The sequence below is a fragment of the Peromyscus maniculatus genome, chromosome 2 (assembly GCF_049852395.1).
Source record: "Peromyscus maniculatus bairdii isolate BWxNUB_F1_BW_parent chromosome 2, HU_Pman_BW_mat_3.1, whole genome shotgun sequence".
NCBI classification, from domain to species: domain Eukaryota; kingdom Metazoa; phylum Chordata; class Mammalia; order Rodentia; family Cricetidae; genus Peromyscus; species Peromyscus maniculatus.
Window position 1 is genome coordinate 152,389,029 of NC_134853.1, and position 16,984 is coordinate 152,406,012.

General features: G+C 52.5%; 1 protein-coding gene across 4 annotated transcripts in view; it reads right to left on the reverse strand.

The window, feature by feature from the left end:
• Positions 1–254: 254 nt before the first annotated feature.
• The window catches only part of Rps6ka1 (ribosomal protein S6 kinase A1), a 41,585-nt gene continuing 24,855 nt past the window's right edge, over positions 255–16,984 (reverse strand). For all 4 annotated transcript variants that reach the window (XM_015994519.3, XM_076565362.1, XM_006975635.4 and 1 more), the window contains 9 exons: positions 12,878–13,008; positions 11,143–11,268; positions 10,855–10,944; positions 10,437–10,595; positions 4,031–4,192; positions 3,754–3,830; positions 3,522–3,639; positions 1,499–1,636; positions 255–1,173 (listed from right to left, as the gene is read on the reverse strand). In XM_015994519.3, coding sequence (XP_015850005.1) covers positions 1,051–1,173; positions 1,499–1,636; positions 3,522–3,639; positions 3,754–3,830; positions 4,031–4,192; positions 10,437–10,595; positions 10,855–10,944; positions 11,143–11,268; positions 12,878–13,008 — 1,124 coding nt within the window. In that variant the 3' untranslated portion in view covers positions 255–1,050. The remainder of the gene's footprint in view (positions 1,174–1,498; positions 1,637–3,521; positions 3,640–3,753; positions 3,831–4,030; positions 4,193–10,436; positions 10,596–10,854; positions 10,945–11,142; positions 11,269–12,877; positions 13,009–16,984) is intronic.

Consider the following 16,984-nt stretch of genomic DNA (forward strand, 5'->3'; position numbering starts at 1 on the left):
GGGTGGACTCTCACCTCAAAGGGAGCGACATGTACCTTAGGGCCAGCCACCGGGGTCAGCATTTGTCACTGCTGGTGTCCTTACTGCTCATCCATTAGTGTGGAATCCTCCGGTAGGAGCACACGGAGGAAAGCGGAGGGATTCTCACGGGCTCAAATGACGTGTGCTCCAAGCAGGTGGGCTAAGCTGTCTCTAGCCTACTTCCTGTCCCTTCCAAAGTCCTCAAGGAGGGTAAAGAGCGGAAGGGCATATGCTTCGACTGGATTGTAAGTTTATTAGAAAGGCCTTGGACAGATGAACCCTGAGTTACCAGCTGAGGAGGAAATGAAAAAGCCCTCGACGCCCCCGTGGCCCCACTCCCTGGTCTCCTGTGAACTCTGTCCAGTGACAGACAGGAAGTCTGCCAAAAAGTGCTCTCTGCTTCCCCTCCACGGGGCCATCCGACCCGGCTGCAGGGGCCCACTGTGGATGGGCAATGTGGATGCTGGTGCCTGGAGCCAAGAGCCGACAGGGCTGCGTGCGTTCTTGGCTTTAGCAGAAAGTAGTTCTGGAACCCAGGACAGGAGGGAGCCGGCTGGGGACCAAGCTCTGCTGGACAGCCAGTGGGTGACTCTGAGAGGCAACAAGGGGCTGCTTGGAGGCGTGTGCAGACGGCTCCATGGCCGACAGAGGGGTGCCGAGGGGAGGGCCCCAAAGCTGATCAAGTCAGTCTTGGCCACCCAGTCTCCATGCGACTCGCTGCTCCTCCTCCTGGGACTGCAAGGGCCAGAAAGGCAAATGGATCTTGTAAAAATCCATGGTAGATGATGCCGTTTTTTTTTTTCTCCCTTAAAAAATAGTTCGTACAGTGAGTGGATTTCACCCACGGAGCCCGAGCCCAGAAGAGCCCGTCCTGGGGAAGAAGGCACTTCACACCCTGACTGGGTGATCGGGGCCGGCTACTCCCCAGGCCCTTCAGGAAGGACTCCGCTTCACTTGGTCCTGTGACGCAGGCTTGCTCCCTCTGGGAGGGACTCGGCCTCCAAGGAGTTGGTTTGTCCGCACTGGGGCTCACAGGGTGGTGGAGGGCAGCTTCCTCACCCGCCGCTGGGCCAGGATAGAAGACTCGATTGGCTTCAGCTGCGGGGTGGGCTTGGAGCTATTGAGCGCAGAATACGTAGCTGCCATGGCTCCCTAAGAGAGAGGGTAGGAGATCAAACCATGAGGAGGGTAGACAGACAAGACACACACCGCAGGGTCTGGCCCACCCCTCCCAGGGTCCCCCAGCCCACCCAGCCCACCCTCTTAGCCTTGGTGGTGCTTCATGGCCACTGGGTTTCCCTGGGACACGAGAATACAATGACACTGTGGCGTGGAAGTCCGGGACTCCCTTGGGGGCAGGGCTATGTCTTTTGCCACATCTGGTTTCGGGCCCAGACACAGAACGGTCTGGCTCCGGCGCTGCCGCATCCCCCGCCCCCGCCCCCTCCCATTCAGCCGCCCAGGCACTGAGGGCCACCTTCACAAGCTGCAGGTCTTGGTGTGACAACTGGCTCTGAGGAAGCTTCTCTTTCTGTGTGATCCACGGGTGCTGCAGGACCTGCTTGGCTGTGAGGCGCTGGTGGGGGTCCACGTGCAGCATCTTGGATACCAGGTCCTGGAGGCACAGTGGGCACGAGGTGATGAGTGGGGCATGGAGGCAGCACACAGCCGTGCCCACCGAGTGCCTCGCCGATGGCGATGACCCGAGGCAATCGTGTCCAGCCATCTCTGACCTGGGCCCTTACAGAAGCCCCTGTAGTCCATTCTTCAGACAATCAAAGTCTCCCCCTAACGATAGCTCGGGCGTCTTTCCCTTCCATCTCTGCTACTCAGGCATTGGGAGGGACATCTTTTCCCTTCTCTTTCTCTTTCAGAAAAGCCACGTGAAAAGGTGGGAATTGCCTAAAGCCTTGGGGATCGAGGAGACACAGATTCAAACTGGACTCTTCCAGGGGTGAGGATGTAGCTGAGAGGTTGAGAGATTTGCCTGGCATGCACGAGGTGCTGGGTTCCATCCCCAGTACGATGAAGAATGAAAACAAAGAGAAAAATCCATGAAAAAAACATGCTAGGTATTTAATCCCAGCATTTGGGGGGCAGAGCCAGGGGGATCAAGAGTTCAAAATCAGCCTCAGCTACATAGGCGTGTAGGCCAGCAAGGGCTGGGAGAGACTGTCTTCAATGAAAAAAATCAAAGCAGACAAGCTCAATGCTTAGCGCTCTCCCAAGACCTGGAGTTCAGTCCCCAGCACTCCTGTTAGGAGGCTCTCAAGGGATGCAGGCCCAGCTCCAGGGGGCCCTGTGCCTTTTGGCCTCTGCGGCACCTGTACTCACATACACATTCATTAAAAATAAAATTAAGACTGGGGGTGGCGGCGCACACCTTTGAACCCAGTGGGGAGGCAGATCTGGATGAAAAAACCAGCCTGGTCTACAGACCCAGTTGTAGGCTAGCCTAGACTATATAGTGAGACCAAACCAAACCCCGAGACAGTAACAAAACCTTAAACAAATAAAAACCCTAAACTTCGTTTCTATTTCTCTTCAAGCTCTTCTACTCACTAGGCTTGACTGTCCCGGACAGTTACTTAACTCTGAGCCTCAGTTTCCCTCTGAGAAATAGAGCTAACAATACCCGCCTCAAACACTGGTGTAGGCTGTGCTGTTTGTGAGAGGTCCAACCTGGTGTTCCACGGAGGTTCTGGTGATTACCAGACCCCATTCCCAATACCAGACCCCATTCCCAATACCAGACCCCATTCCCATACCAGACCCCATCCCTACACCAGACCCCATCCCCAATACCAGACCCCATTCCCATACCAGACCCCATCCCCAATACCAGACCCCATTCCCTATACCAGACCCCATTCCCAATACCAGACCCCATTCCCTATGGTGCGATGCCTTATTCAGCCTTGATGCAGGGGGAGGGGCTAGTCTGTCCCCAACATGGTAGGACAGCCTGTGTTGACTACCCAAGGGAGGCCTTACCCTCTATGAGGAGGGGACGGGGGTATGTGGGGGGGGGGAGCAGGAGAAGAGGAGGGAGGGGGAACAGGGGGTATGTAAAAGGAAAGAAAAAAAAATTTTTAATAAAAAGTTATATATATATTAAAAAAAAAGAAACTTCCCAATACTGAAAGGTGAAGTGTAGCCTCCTTTGGGAAGGCATTCCACAGGGCATGGACAGGTGCCCACATGCCTTGCCATGGAGACCAGCCTCTATGTGCAGGCCTGTATTGTCTACCACACCAACTTTGCACAGAGAGGGACAGGGGTTAGGCAGCATCTGCATCCCTTCGGCCCAGAACATGGAAGGGCCTGTGAAGTTATCCAGACAAACGGCGAAGGGTGTACGTCTAGGAATCTTCTACTCGGGGCAATTCTGCAGCGGGGATTGTGGAACATTCCACTTAGGGGAAGAGGCTGCGGGAAACCTGTCCCTGAACTGCTGACGGCAGCAGCCTGGCCCCGGCCTCCAGGCCTCACAGACTCACCTTGGCCATCTCGGAGACCGTGTTCCAGTTTCCCCCACTGAGGGTGAACTTCCCACTGCCGATCCGGGTGAGGATCTCCTCCGGGGTGTCGCTGGGCCCATTGGCAAACGGAGTGTATCTAGAGAAGTCCCCGGGCCCAGCTTTAGCCTCTGGCCTCCATCCTGGCACAGGGGGAGGCTAGGAGGTTGGCGGCTCCCAGGGGCAGGGCCACGGGCCCGGACTTCACACTCACCCTGCCAGCATGGTGTACAGCAGGACTCCCAAGCTCCAAACGTCACAGCCTTCATCATAGCCTTGACGCTTCAGCACCTGGCAGGAGGGGGGTGGGAGGGAAGTGGTCAGGGCTCAGGGGCATTCGGAAAGGATCAGTTCCCAGAAAGGTGGGAAGCAGTCGAGGGCATGGGCTATAGGTCTTCCCTTGATACCTGGGTCAAGGTCATGACCACTTCCGTTCTGGGCAGCATGGGGCCTTTGAGAGCGGACACAGAGCTTCTGTTGCCTCCACCTACCTCAGGTGCCACGAAGTTGGCTGTGTAGCAAGGCGTCATGAGAAGTCCATTCTCAGCCCGCAGCTGCTTGGCAAAGCCAAAGTCGCAGATGCGCAGGCACTCGGGGTTCCCGGACTCGTCCACATACAGGATGTTACTGGGTTTGAGGTCTCTGTGGACGACCTAGGGGCCGAGGGCTGGGTCAGCACATGGTGCAGAAGGTACCAGTGACCCATGCCAACTGTCAGAATTGGCAAAGTCACGCAGACAGGAAAAGGGCCAGACCCCGAGAGGGAGGACATGTTGAAATGGGGGCCCTATGTCGGTGTTGCCTAAAAAGAAAATTGTGGGGTGGTGTGCCAGGGCGCACAGCTTGAGGGAGTCAGTTCTCTCGCTCCACCCGGGGGGTCCTGGGGATCACACTCGGGCCGACAGCCTTGGCAGCAAACGCCTTCGCAAGCTGAACCACCCTACCGGCTTCACATTGCCTTCTGGAAGCTCCGTGAAGATGCCCGTGGCCCTCCCTAATGTCTCCCCCATCTCCTCACCACCTAGTCTCTTCTAGGGCAGCTCCCTCCTTCCTACAGTATGGGTCCTTCTTCCTTTTCCTCTTCCCTTTTAAAACATTTCCTATCCCTCTACCATTTCACCAACAAACTCTGAAGGCTCTGCCCAGGCACTCTGTCTCTGTCCTGTCAGGATCCTGTCCCCAACACCATCACCCGCCTTGAGACTCTGCTGCTGCCAGTGAGTCCCTTAAACCTAAGTCAAGGGGTCGGTGAGAGGCGGAATGGGGAAAAGGCTCACAGTCGATCCGACGCCCGAGTGTGATCAGTGGAATCCATTTGGTGGGAGCAGAGAACCTACTCCCATACATCGTCCTCTGACTGCCACATGCATGTGCCACAGCATGAGTACATGCATGCATGTGTCCACACACACACACACACAAAATATATAATAAAAATGTAAAGAAAAAAAATGGAGGACTGGGTATGTAGCTCAGTGTTATAGCACCTTGCAGAAGGATCAGAAGTTCAAGTTCATCCTTGACTACACAGTAGGGTAGAGGCCGACCTGAGATACAGTCCTTGGAAACAACCAACCACCCAGCCAACAGAAGCAGGGCTAGAAAGATGGCTTGGCGGTAAGAACCCTGGCTGAGCAGGGAGGTGGGGGGTGGGGGGCTGGCGCACGCCTTTAATTCCCAGTCCTTGGGAGGCAGAGACAGGTGGAACTCTGTGAGTTTGAGGCCAGCCTGGTCTACAGAGCAAGTTCCAGGACAGCCAGGGTTACACAGAGAAACCCTGCCTTGAACCCCATTACGCCCCCCAAAAGAAAAAAGAACCGGGCTGGAGAGATGGCTCAGAGGTTAAGAGCACTGGCTGCTCTTCCAGAGGTCCTGAGTTCAATTCCCAGCACACACACACACACACACACACACACACACACACACACACACACACACACACACACACACACACGGTAGCTCACAACCATCTGTAATGAGATCTGGTGCCCTCTTCTGGCCTGCAGGCGTACACACCAGCAGGACACTGCATGCGCAATAAACAAACAAACATATAATAAATCTTAAAAAAAAAAAAAAAAAAAAAAGAACCCTGTCAGAGCAGTCTTGAGGACCAGAGAAGCCTTTGGGTCCCAGAACCTACAGAACAAAGTGGTGTGCTGTGCCTGAAACCCCACTTCCAGGTGGGGCGGGCAGGGACTGAGGGGTGATGGGGCTCACTGGCTTTCCACCGAGTCAAGAAAACGTGAGTCCCAGGGTGAGAGAGAGACCCTGCCTCAAAGGAACAGGTGGAGAGTAACAGTACATGCGTCACCCTCTGCTGGCCCCCATAGGTGCTTGTGTGTGACTCATATATAAATAAGTCTTTTAAAAAAGTCACTTCACAATCACGGTCTCCCTGGGGCTGGCAGGTGACACTTTACAAGAGGAAACTGAGACCCTGAGAGAAGAATTGACTCATAAGAGACAAGGGCAGAACTTGAACTCAGCCCTGACCATGGTCGCAGGATCTTTTCAGTTTAGTGGGGCACAAAGAATACTTTTGGGGAACAGGGATAGGGAAGTTTGTGATCTTACCTGCCCTAGCAACATAAAGAGATGAATAACTCTGACAGGAACTGTGCCTCACCATGGCTGGAACAGAAGGGGGCGGGGCACAGGGGGGAGGGGCGGGCACAGCTCGGAAAAGCTCCAGAGTTATCTACTGGCCATCAGGTGTGTACATCATCACAGAAAGTCACAGCAGTCTGGGCAGGCGTGAGAGAAGCCAGACAGAGTGGGAAACAGCAATCCAACAAAAATCCGACAAAACACTGCTCCTGGGGCCTAGTCACCATGTAGCTACGCAGGCCCCAGTGGTTTTCCTTCTCTCTCTCTCTCTCTCTCTCTCTCTCTCTCTCTCTCTCTCTCTCTCTCTCTCTCTCTCTTCTTTCTCCTTCCTTCCTTCCTTCCTTCCTTCCTTCCTTCCTTCCTTCCTTCCTTCCTTCCTTCCTTCCTTCCTTCCTTCCTTCCTTCCTTTTTCTGAGACAGGGTTTCTCTGTGTAGCCCAGGCTGTCCTGGAACTCACTCTGTAGACCAGACTGGCCTTGAACTCACAGAACTCACAGAGAACTACCTGCCTCTGCCTCCTGGGATTGAGTGCTGAGATTAAAGGTGTGCGCCACCACTGCCCTGGTGTGACTTTGTTTTGTGAGACAAGGTCTTGTTATGTAGCCCAGGCTAGCCTATAGCTTGTTACATAGCGTCCCAGCCTGGCCTCAAATTCATGATTCTCTTGCCTCAGACTCCTGAGTGCTGGAGTTACAAGGCACACTATGTGTGGTGTCCCCCCCCCACGCCCCAGTACTGTGCATGGAACTCAGGGCCTCTAGTACACTAGGCAAGCATTCTACCACCAACCAAAGCCCTTAGGGGGACTGTTAACCAGTATTAACTTGCGAATGGAACAGGAAAAGGAAATATTACTCTCAGGTCTGACATATTTTATCATTAGTCTGCTTATATTGGCCATTTAAGAAACCAAAGCCACTTCAAACATGACCATTAAAAACACACGTGGTAACCAAACCAAAGCTTTGGTTATAAGGTAAAGTCCCCTATGAAAGAATTCTGGGCCTCTGAGATGGCTCCGTTGGTTAAGGCACTTGCACCCAAGTCTGATGACCTGAGTTCGATCCCTACATGTTGAAAGGGGGTAACCGACTCCCACAGGTTATCCTCTGAGCTCCACACATGCGCTGTGGCACACCCACCCACACGCATAATAAATGAAGTGAACAAATGTAAAAGAATTCTCCTAGTGAGTTATATGTAATCAAACACTGCCATGTTTTCGAGTCTAGCAAAATAATTGATCCAAAGACTCCATAACTAGCTCAGGTCCTGTGATTGGCCCCCAGCTACGAGGAGAGGAGATCCTGAGCCTGTGGACCCGTGCGGACATCACGACCCCTACTTCCATCCCAGTCACTAAAACATGGAACTGGAAGCCAACGGTTGGACATGGTCACAGTAAGTCCCCTTTCCAGTCTTCCTCTATATATAGTCCACTAAGGACAAAGAAAACTGGAAGTCCTTGAAGGCCAGTGGCCTGTAATAGTTAAATATTCTTGCTAGGCATTAAATATCTCATGTCTATAATCTGGGGAGGATGAGGCAGGCTGATTGATCTCTGTGAGTTCTAGGCCAGCCTGGCAAGGTTGAATAGTGAATTCAGGATCAGCCTGGGCTATATAGCAAGTTTCAGGCTAGCCTAGGTTATATTACAAGACCTTGTCTCAAAAATAATAAACAAAAGCAGGGCAAGGTAGCGCACACTTCTGATCCCAGTGCTAGGGAGGCAGAGGCAGGTAGATATCTGAGTTCAAGGCCAGCTTGACCTAGAGAGTGAGTTCTAGGACAGCTGGGGCTACATAGAGAAACCCTGTCTTAAAATACAAACAAACAGCAACAATAATAATAATAATAATAAACAAAAACTAGTTAAGTCTTCTGTATGATTAGATCTAAGACCTTGGTTGGCCTTCTGAACCTTATTCCCATTCTCCCCGCAAGAAAGTGAAACAGACTTAATACTTCCGGGCAGTGTGCACCTAGCACACACGAGGACTTAAAAAAGACCCGTTCTACCACTCAGAGCCCAGGATGGAGGCCAATGGTGAGGCGTGGTATGGCAAAGGGCAAGAGAGTTGCCACACGTTTCAGTTTACAAGAGCTACAGGCATGATATGAACTACAAAGTAGCATAATTAATGCTGCCAGGAAACAATGGGTTCAGAGCCGGCATGTTCCAAGGAACCACAATGTTTCAAGGAAGTACTGATCTCTTTTGAACCCCGATGCTCCAAGGAAGTACTGAACTCTTACATACACGTGACTTACCAATAGGAAAGTCTCACCTGCAGACATCGCTGTACATTCCACGCAAATAAAGGCGTGCATGCCCCGCCCCGCCCCGCCCCACCCCCTGCACATACAAATCTTGAGGAAAGTTCTTGCCACGTATGCTAGCTACTTTGTTGTCCTCATGACACAAGCTACCTTGGAAAATGAGAAAACACCTCCTCCAGACTGGCTTGTAGCGAATCTGCAGGGTGTTTTCTTTTTTTTTTTTTTTTTTTTTTTTTGATTTTTTGAGACAGGGTTTCTCTGTGTAGCTTTGCGCCTTTTCCTGGAGCTCGCTTGGTAGCCCAGACTGGCCTCGAACTCACAGAGATCCGCCTGGCTCTGCCTCCCGAGTGCTGGGATTAAAGGCGTGCGCCACCACCGCCCGGCTTGCAGGGTGTTTTCTTGATTGGGACTGATTTGAATGTGGGGGCCTGAATCCCTTGCAGGAAGCACTACCTCTGGGCAAGTAGTCCTGGGTTATATAAAAAAAGCAAGCCTGGGCTGGAGAGATGGCTCAGTGGTTAAGAGCACTGGCTGCTCTTCCAGAGGACCCAGGTTTGATCCCCAGCACCCACACGGGAGATCACAACTGTCTGTGATTCTAGTTCCACAGGATCCAGTGGATCTGCAGGCACTGGGGGAATGCACTGTGGTGCACAGACATGCTTGTAGGCAAAGCATCCACACATATAAAATATACACAAATTATCAATACTAACAAAAAAGGCAAGCCGAACAAGCCGCAAATCAGTAAGCAGTGCTCCTCACGGTCTCTGCCTCAGCCCTGCCTTGACTTCCCTCAGTGTTGGCCAATGACCTGGAAAGTATAAATTCAAATAAATCTTTTCCTCCCCAAGTTGCTTTTGGTCATAATCACAGCAACAGAAAGCTAAACAGGATCCCATGTGAACCCGGGGACCAGAGTTCTGATCTTTGGCACCCATATGAACGCTGGGCAGATATGACAGGCTACTTGTAATCGCAATGCTTAGAAGTGGAGACAGGCATCCTGAAGTAAGCTGCTTAGCTAGTCGGCACGATCCTGGATCAGTGAGAGACCCTACCTCAATACATACAGTGTAGTGTGACCTCTGACCTCCACACTCAGGCACATATGTGTATGCATACCTGCCCACATACAATTCGATCTCACACACACATACATGTGAGGCAATGTGGCACACACCCTAGGCTGTCTGCCAGCTTGTGATGATCCTCTTCCCTTGGCCTCTTAAGTGCTGGGATTACGGGTGGATTGCCATGTTTGACTTAGTGGTCTTTATTTTTTCCTCTTTGGAGACAAGGTCTCCATAGGTACACCAGGCTCATAGAGCTCACCTGCCTCTGCCTCCTGAGTGCTGGGATTAAAGGCACGTGACCCCAGGTTGACTACATTCCTAACCCTCTCGCTGTCTGGTCAGAAGCACGTCAAAACATCACATCACCCAGAGAGAACCGCAAGGGAACTCACAACCATGAGGAGCTTTACCCTCCCGCGTGGTTTATTCACCCTGCCAACAGCAATCAACAGAGAAGGCCACACCCTGCTCTTTGACCCTGCTCACCCCCTCTTTCTTAGCCCTGGGCCACCCTCTCCTCCTGCGAAGACGCAGAGCTCCCCACAGGGACCCCCCTGCACCTTCCAAACAAAATCTACTCCTCCTGCCAACTTCTAGTCTCCACTGTCCCCGGGCTGTGGGAACCCAGGAAAACGACCTTACACTCTGAGCCTCAGACTTCTGACCTGCCAGGGGCCAGTGACAACATCTAATTCAGGACTTCATGGAGATCCAATTGGAATAACAAAGGACACATCCCTTAAGTTAAACCTTAGCATGGTGTAGGGCACACAGTAGGTCCTGGACAAATCCCTGAGTCTGGCTTTACCTCTTCCTTCCTCTTAGACTACTAACCCACCTACCCATTCCTAGGCTCCTCTGACTGGAGACTGCCACTCCTGAGGCAGCCAGCTCTCGCTCTCTGCCCACATCATGACTAATCGAGACTTACCCCCTGGGAATGCAAGTATTCCACAGTCTTGCTGATGGTATGCAGGACGAAGCTGGCCTCCCGCTCCGAGAAGAACTTCTGCCGGAGGATCTTATCCAGCAGTTCCCCGCCCCTCATCAGCTCTGTCACCAGGTACACGTGTTTGCCATCATCATACACCTGCCAGAGACCTCGTCATCAGCCTGGGACCCTCAACCACCAGATCTCCCGACAAGGAAACCTTAGGGCTGGGGTGCTGGGCCGCCACCCTTCTGGGCTGCCATCCCGCTGGAGAGTGGGCGCTGGCCTCATCCCTGATGGTTCAAGAGGGCTCAGAGAATGCCCGAGTCTGCAGGGGAGGGCGCAGGGACCCCTACCTCTTCTCATGAGCACTGGGAAGAGGCCCTGAAGTAAAAAACAAGGACCCCTCCCCACTCACATCCTTCAGGGTGATGATGTTGGGGTGCTGTCCATACCGCAGAAGAATCTCAATTTCCTCTGAGGGATCGCGTTTGCTCTTGTCGATGACCTGAAGAGAGGGGGGAACACATGTCAGGGGCCCAGACCCCACAGTCCGATTCTCTCCGCCATGAAGCCCATATCACAGGGCCAGGGAGAATCAGCACACGCCGTCGTAATCCACAGACCCTCCTATCAGAGTGCCACAGGAGCACTGGCCTCACCCCCAACCCAGCAGCCTTAGTCAGGATATGGTTGGGACGCCGACCTTGACAGCGTACTCCATGTTGGTGGCCTTGTGCACACAGCGCTTACACACGGAGTAGGAGCCCACGCCGATCGTCTCCTTTACCACGTAGCCATCACTGAAAACTAAGTTCTTCCCGTGGAGTTGCTGTGGAAGAAAGAGTCAGCTTGACCCCAGGCGCTACGGTCCAGGGGTCATCCCTAACATCATGCCTTGGCTCAGTGAAGAGGGCATGGAGAAAGGAGAGTCACAGGGCCTGAGTGTTATCTGTGTGACCTCAGTCAAGAACCTGCCCCTTTGTGAGCCTCAGTTTCTATTCTCTGCAATGGGCACGCTCACTGTAGTGTAGTCACAGGGTAGCCCAAGGGGGCGTGGGGACATGACAACACAGGACACAGCAAGATGGGACAGACCAGGAGAACCAGACACTGACAGTTTATGGTTTCAGAAGCCTGGGCAGACCTAAGCTGGGTACAAAAAGCAACTCTATCTTAAGTCTGCCATTTAATGCAGCTTTGACTAAGGGTCTCTGCTTCTTGGGGTATATGGGTCTATACCATCATGTCTCAAGGTTGGTATATACTTTACATAAAAAATATATACTGAGCCAGGCAACAGTGGTGCACACCTTTAATCCCAGCACTTGGGAGGTAGAGGCAGGTGGATCTACAGAACAAGATCCAGGACAGGCACCAAAACTACATAGAGAAACCCTGTCTCAAAAAAACCAAAAAAGAAGAAGAAGAAAAAAAAAGATTTATTTATGTACATAATGTATATGGGTGTTTTGTCTGCACACTGAAAGAGGGTATCAGATATCATGGGATTACAGTTATGGATGGCTGTGAGCCACCGTGTGGTTGCTGGGAATAGAACTCAGGACCTCTAGAAGAGCAACTGGTGCTCTTAACCTCTGAGCCATCCCTCCAGCCCTGTGGTTCAACATACCTTATGGACAACCCTGGCTTAGGCCTGCTAGCCTCACGTCTAGTCTGGTTTAATGTTTGTCCTGGATAAGGACATCCCAATTTAGGTAAGAAATTACTTAGTGGGCAGGGCATGGTGGCACATGCCTTTAATTCTAGCATTCCAGAGGAAGAGGCCTTTAGATCTCTGTGAATTCAAGGCTATCCTGGTCTACAATAAAGAGTTCCAGGGCAGACAAAGTATTTAACCTATTTAGAGAGACTCTGTCTCCAACAAACAAGGATTACATGGTGATCTTAACTTCACACATCAGCTCTGGAAAGCCTTATGGCCGTGTAGGAAGGTTCCATCATTACCCCAGTTGCAGACGAGAAAACTGAGGCCCAGGGGCCAGTGTCTCCTCTGGAGTCTGGTCACCTTGTAAGCTTTAGGCCCAGGCCATGAGCTCTGACGTCTACATTACCGCCTCTTAGCTGTCCACTTCCCATGGAGCAGTCCATGTACAGAGGAGCAAGTGTGAACACACAGGTCCCTGGCCCCGGTTCTTATCAGGGACACCTGAGCCACTCCCCATGCCACCCTCAGGGCAATCTCTGGCATTCCTCCTAAGAACTTTCTATCTCTGTTGCTGGCAGATAATCGAGGCCACAGGTGTCAACAACTGTGTTTCATGGATCGGTTTACACACGAGGACCGTGAGATCCAGGAGCCTGGAGGCTGTCTGGATCCCAGAGCAGTCTGACCTGTCCCGCTCCGGAGCCTGTGTTCTCGGCTCTTCTGCTTCTGGGTGGAAAAGGGCAACTGAGGCACAGTCCCCCATCTCCCTCACCTGGACCACTGAGTGCAGGGGAGCCTGAGTGGTCCGGGACTTGCCATCATCCTCCATCAGGCCAGTGGCCACGAAGCTGAATCCACGGAACAGCTGATGGGCACCAGCACTGGGGGGGATGCCTGGAGAGTCTGTCGAGGAGAGAAGGAGACATGCGGGTGAGGGGGTGCCCTTGATCCCAAGGCAGTCCAGCAAAGGGAGACTACGGGGATCCTGGCCTGCCTTAGCAGGCAGCCATGCCAGGCCTTTGCCTATCTGTTCACATGTGAGACTCAGTGGTATAGTACTTGCCTAGAATGCACCATGTCCTGGGTTTGATTCCCAGCACCACAAAAGAAATACACACATATACACTGTTAGGTCTCAGAGAAACCTGGGACAATTTTCAGTACCTGTGGGTCCCCCCCTCCCCTGGCCCTCCCAGCATCCTTTAGTACCTGTGGGTGCCCCCCCCCCCAGCATCCTTTAGTACCTGTGGGTTCTCACAGCCCTCCCAGCATCCTTTAGTACCTGTGGGTTCTCCCAGCCCTCTCAGCATCCTTTAGTACCTGTGGGTGCCCCCGGCCCTCCCAGCATCCTTTAGTACCTGTGGGTTCTCCCAGGATTCCTCACGACGCCCCCTACCCTAAATCTCTTCCTCCCAGGGGCTTCCCTCCCCCCAGCCTGATTCCTAAATAATTCAGTCATTTTGGCTAGCTCAGTCTTGACCTCTTGCCCGGGCCACTCCTCTTGGTCAGCATCTCCTCTCTTGCTCTCCCTCCCTGTCTCTCCGCTCATGGTCTGGTTTAGTTTGCCGGCCATGTTCAGCCTGGACCCCTCCCTCCTATCTACAGTAAAGACCTCCTTCACACTTCAGGAGTAGTGTCTCCTCCACACTTCAGGAGTAGCGTGTCCTTCACACTTTGGAGTAGTGTGTCCTCCACACTTCGGGAGTAGCGTGTCCTCCACACTCTAGGAGTAGTGTGTCCTCCACACTCTAGGAGTAGTGTGTCCTTCACACTTCAGGAGTAGTGTGTCCTCCACACTTTAGGAGTAGTGTGTCCTCCACACTTCGGGAGTAGCGTGTCCTCCACACTTTAGGAGTAGTGTGTCCTCCACACTTCAGGAGTAGTGTGTCCTCCACACTTCAGGAGTAGTGTGTCCTTCACACTTCAGGAGTAGTGTGTCCTCCACACTTTAGGAGTAGTGTGTCCTCCACACTTCGGGAGTAGCGTGTCCTCCACACTCTAGGAGTAGTGTGTCCTCCACACTTCAGGAGTAGTGTGTCCTCCACACTTCAGGAGTAGTGTGTCCTCCTCCACACTTCAGGAGTAGTGTGTCCTCCACACTTCAGGAGTAGTGTGTCCTCCACACTTCAGGAGTAGTGTGTCCTCCACACTTCAGGAGTAGTGTGTCCTCCACACTTCAGGAGTAGTGTGTCCTCCACACTTCAGGAGTAGTGTGTCCTCCACACTTCAGGAGTAGTGTGTCCTCCACACTTCAGGAGTAGTGTGTCCTCCACACTTCAGGAGTAGTGTGTCCTCCACACTTTAGGAGTAGTGTGTCCTCCACACTTCAGGAGTAGTGTGCCCTCCACACTTCAGGAGTAGTGTGTCCTCCACACTTTAGGAGTAGTGTGTCCTCCACACTCCAGGAGTAGTGTGTCCTCCACACTTCAGGAGTAGTGTGTCCTCCACACTTTGGAGTAGTGTGTCCTCCACACTCCAGGAGTTGTGTGTCCTCCACACTTCAGGAGTAGTGTGTCCTCCACACTTTAGGAGTAGTGTGTCCTCCACACTTTAGGAGTAGTGTGTCCTCCACACTTTAGGAGTAGTGTGTCCTCCACACTTCAGGAGTAGTGTGTCCTCCACACTTCAGGAGTAGTGTGTCCTCCACACTTTGGAGTAGTGTGTCCTCCACACTCCAGGAGTTGTGTGTCCTCCACACTTCAGGAGTAGTGTGTCCTCTACACTTTAGGAGTAGTGTGTCCTCCACACTTCAGGAGTAGTGTGTCCTCCACACTTCAGTAGTAGTGTGTCCTCCACACTTTAGGAGTAGTGTGTCCTTCACACTTCAGGAGTAGTGTGTCCTTCACACTTCAGGAGTAGTGTGTCCTCCACACTTTAGGAGTAGTGTGTCCTTCACACTTCAGGAGTAGTGTGTCCTCCACACTTCAGGAGTAGTGTCTCCTCCACACTTCAGGAGTAGCATGTCCTCCACACTTCAGGAGTAGTGTGTCCTCCACACTTCAGGAGTAGTGTGTCCTCCACACTTCAGGAGTAGTGTCTCCTCCACACTTCAGGAGTAGTGTCTCCTCCACACTTTAGGAGTAGTGTGTCCTCCACACTTCAGGAGTAGTGTGTCCTTCACACTTCAGGAGTAGTGTGTCCTCCACACTTTAGGAGTAGTGTGTCCTTCACACTTCAGGAGTAGTGTCTCCTCCACACTTCGGGAGTAGTGTGTCCTCCACACTTTAGGAGTAGTGTGTCCTTCACACTTTAGGAGTAGTGTGTCCTCCACACTTCAGGAGTAGTGTCTCCTCCACACTTTAGGAGTAGTGTGTCCTCCTCCTTTTACTGTTTCTTCATTTACACACTAAATGAACACATAAACAAGCCTGGCACGGTGGACAACACCTGTAACCTCAGCACCCAGAAGGCAGAGTCAGGGGCATTGCCGCTAGTTGGAGGCCAATCTGGGTTACACAGTGAGTTCCAAGCTAGCCTGAGCTACAGAAAGAAACCCTGTCTCAAAACACTCCAGATAACTAATTCACACAATATAAACAAATTAACACGTTCTTAGACCGTCCCAGCCTGTCACATGAGGAATGTGAGACCCCGATGCAGGGCCTCCAGCTCAGGCCAGGTGCAGGATGCCTCTCGATCTCGGGTCCACCTGTCTAAGCCTACCGTCAGCTCAGCTGGAGGGACAGTTCCAACCACAAAGCACTGGCTACTTGGACTCTGCACCTCGCTCACCACTCCCCCGAGCCTGGCAAGTGAGATCCATGTGGCCTTAGCCCCACTGGAGTGCCACATCCTCAGGAGAGTCTCAGAGCTGCCACACATGCTGTCCCCTGGATTAGGTAATCCACTGCCTGTCTGTCATTCAAGGCTTAGCTCGTCCGCCCTCCCCGAGAAAGCTGGCTGCTGCTGCTGCTCTGACGGTCTAAAGCCTCCTCCCCACAGCCTGAGCTACACAGTTCTGTCTCATTCACCACAGTTCTAGGTTGTCTTCACCACCCTTCTCTCCTATGGCTGAGGGACAGCAGGGACCTGGTCTGGACTTGGCAGATAAAGAGAAGATAAACAGCTCAGAAGTGATGAGCTTCCTGTCATCGATGGCGTGCAAACTCCAGAGAGAAAAAAAAAAATCACCCTCTAAGAAGGCATCACAGAACTGACATGCATCTCTCCATCCACTGGCAGCATCTGGCCAGAACACTGGGATCATCCTCACTGGCTTTTTGTAGCCACCAAGGAAGTAGGGTGTGTGTGTGTGTGTGTGTGTGTGTGTGTGTGTGTGTGTGTGTGTGTGTCTGTCAAATGTAGCCACCAAGGAAGCAGGGTGTGTGTGTGTGTGTGTGTGTGTGTGTGTGTGTGTGTGTGTGTCTGTCAAATGTAGCCACCAAGGAAGCAGGGTGTGTGTGTGTGTGTGTGTGTGTGTGTGTGTGTGTGTGTGTGTCTGTCAAATGTAGCCACCAAGGAAGCAGGGTGTGTGTGTGTGTGTGTGTGTGTGTGTGTGTGTGTGTGTGTGACTGTCAAATGTTCCAGAAGAGCAAAGGAGCCCAGCATCAGAAGCCGGAGCCCATTCCTACATTCCTACATTCATCCAACCTGTGGGCACACACTGTCACCTCCGCTCTGCCAGACTCTCCATCACAGGTTTGCCAAGTTGGATTCCTCATGCCTGATGCGAGTGGAGGCCTGACCTGGTTAGTCTTCCCAACGGGCTGGAAGATGCCTGGGGCAGGGGTCCTGACTTTCCTGTTGTAGCCTAAACCACCCCCACATCTCATTCCCTCACCCAGAGACAAAGAGGCCCTCAGAGCCCCAGAGAGGCAGCCAGGTAGTGTGAGGCCAGGACTGGGTATGAATCCCACGGAGCCAGAAACTGCCTATCTAC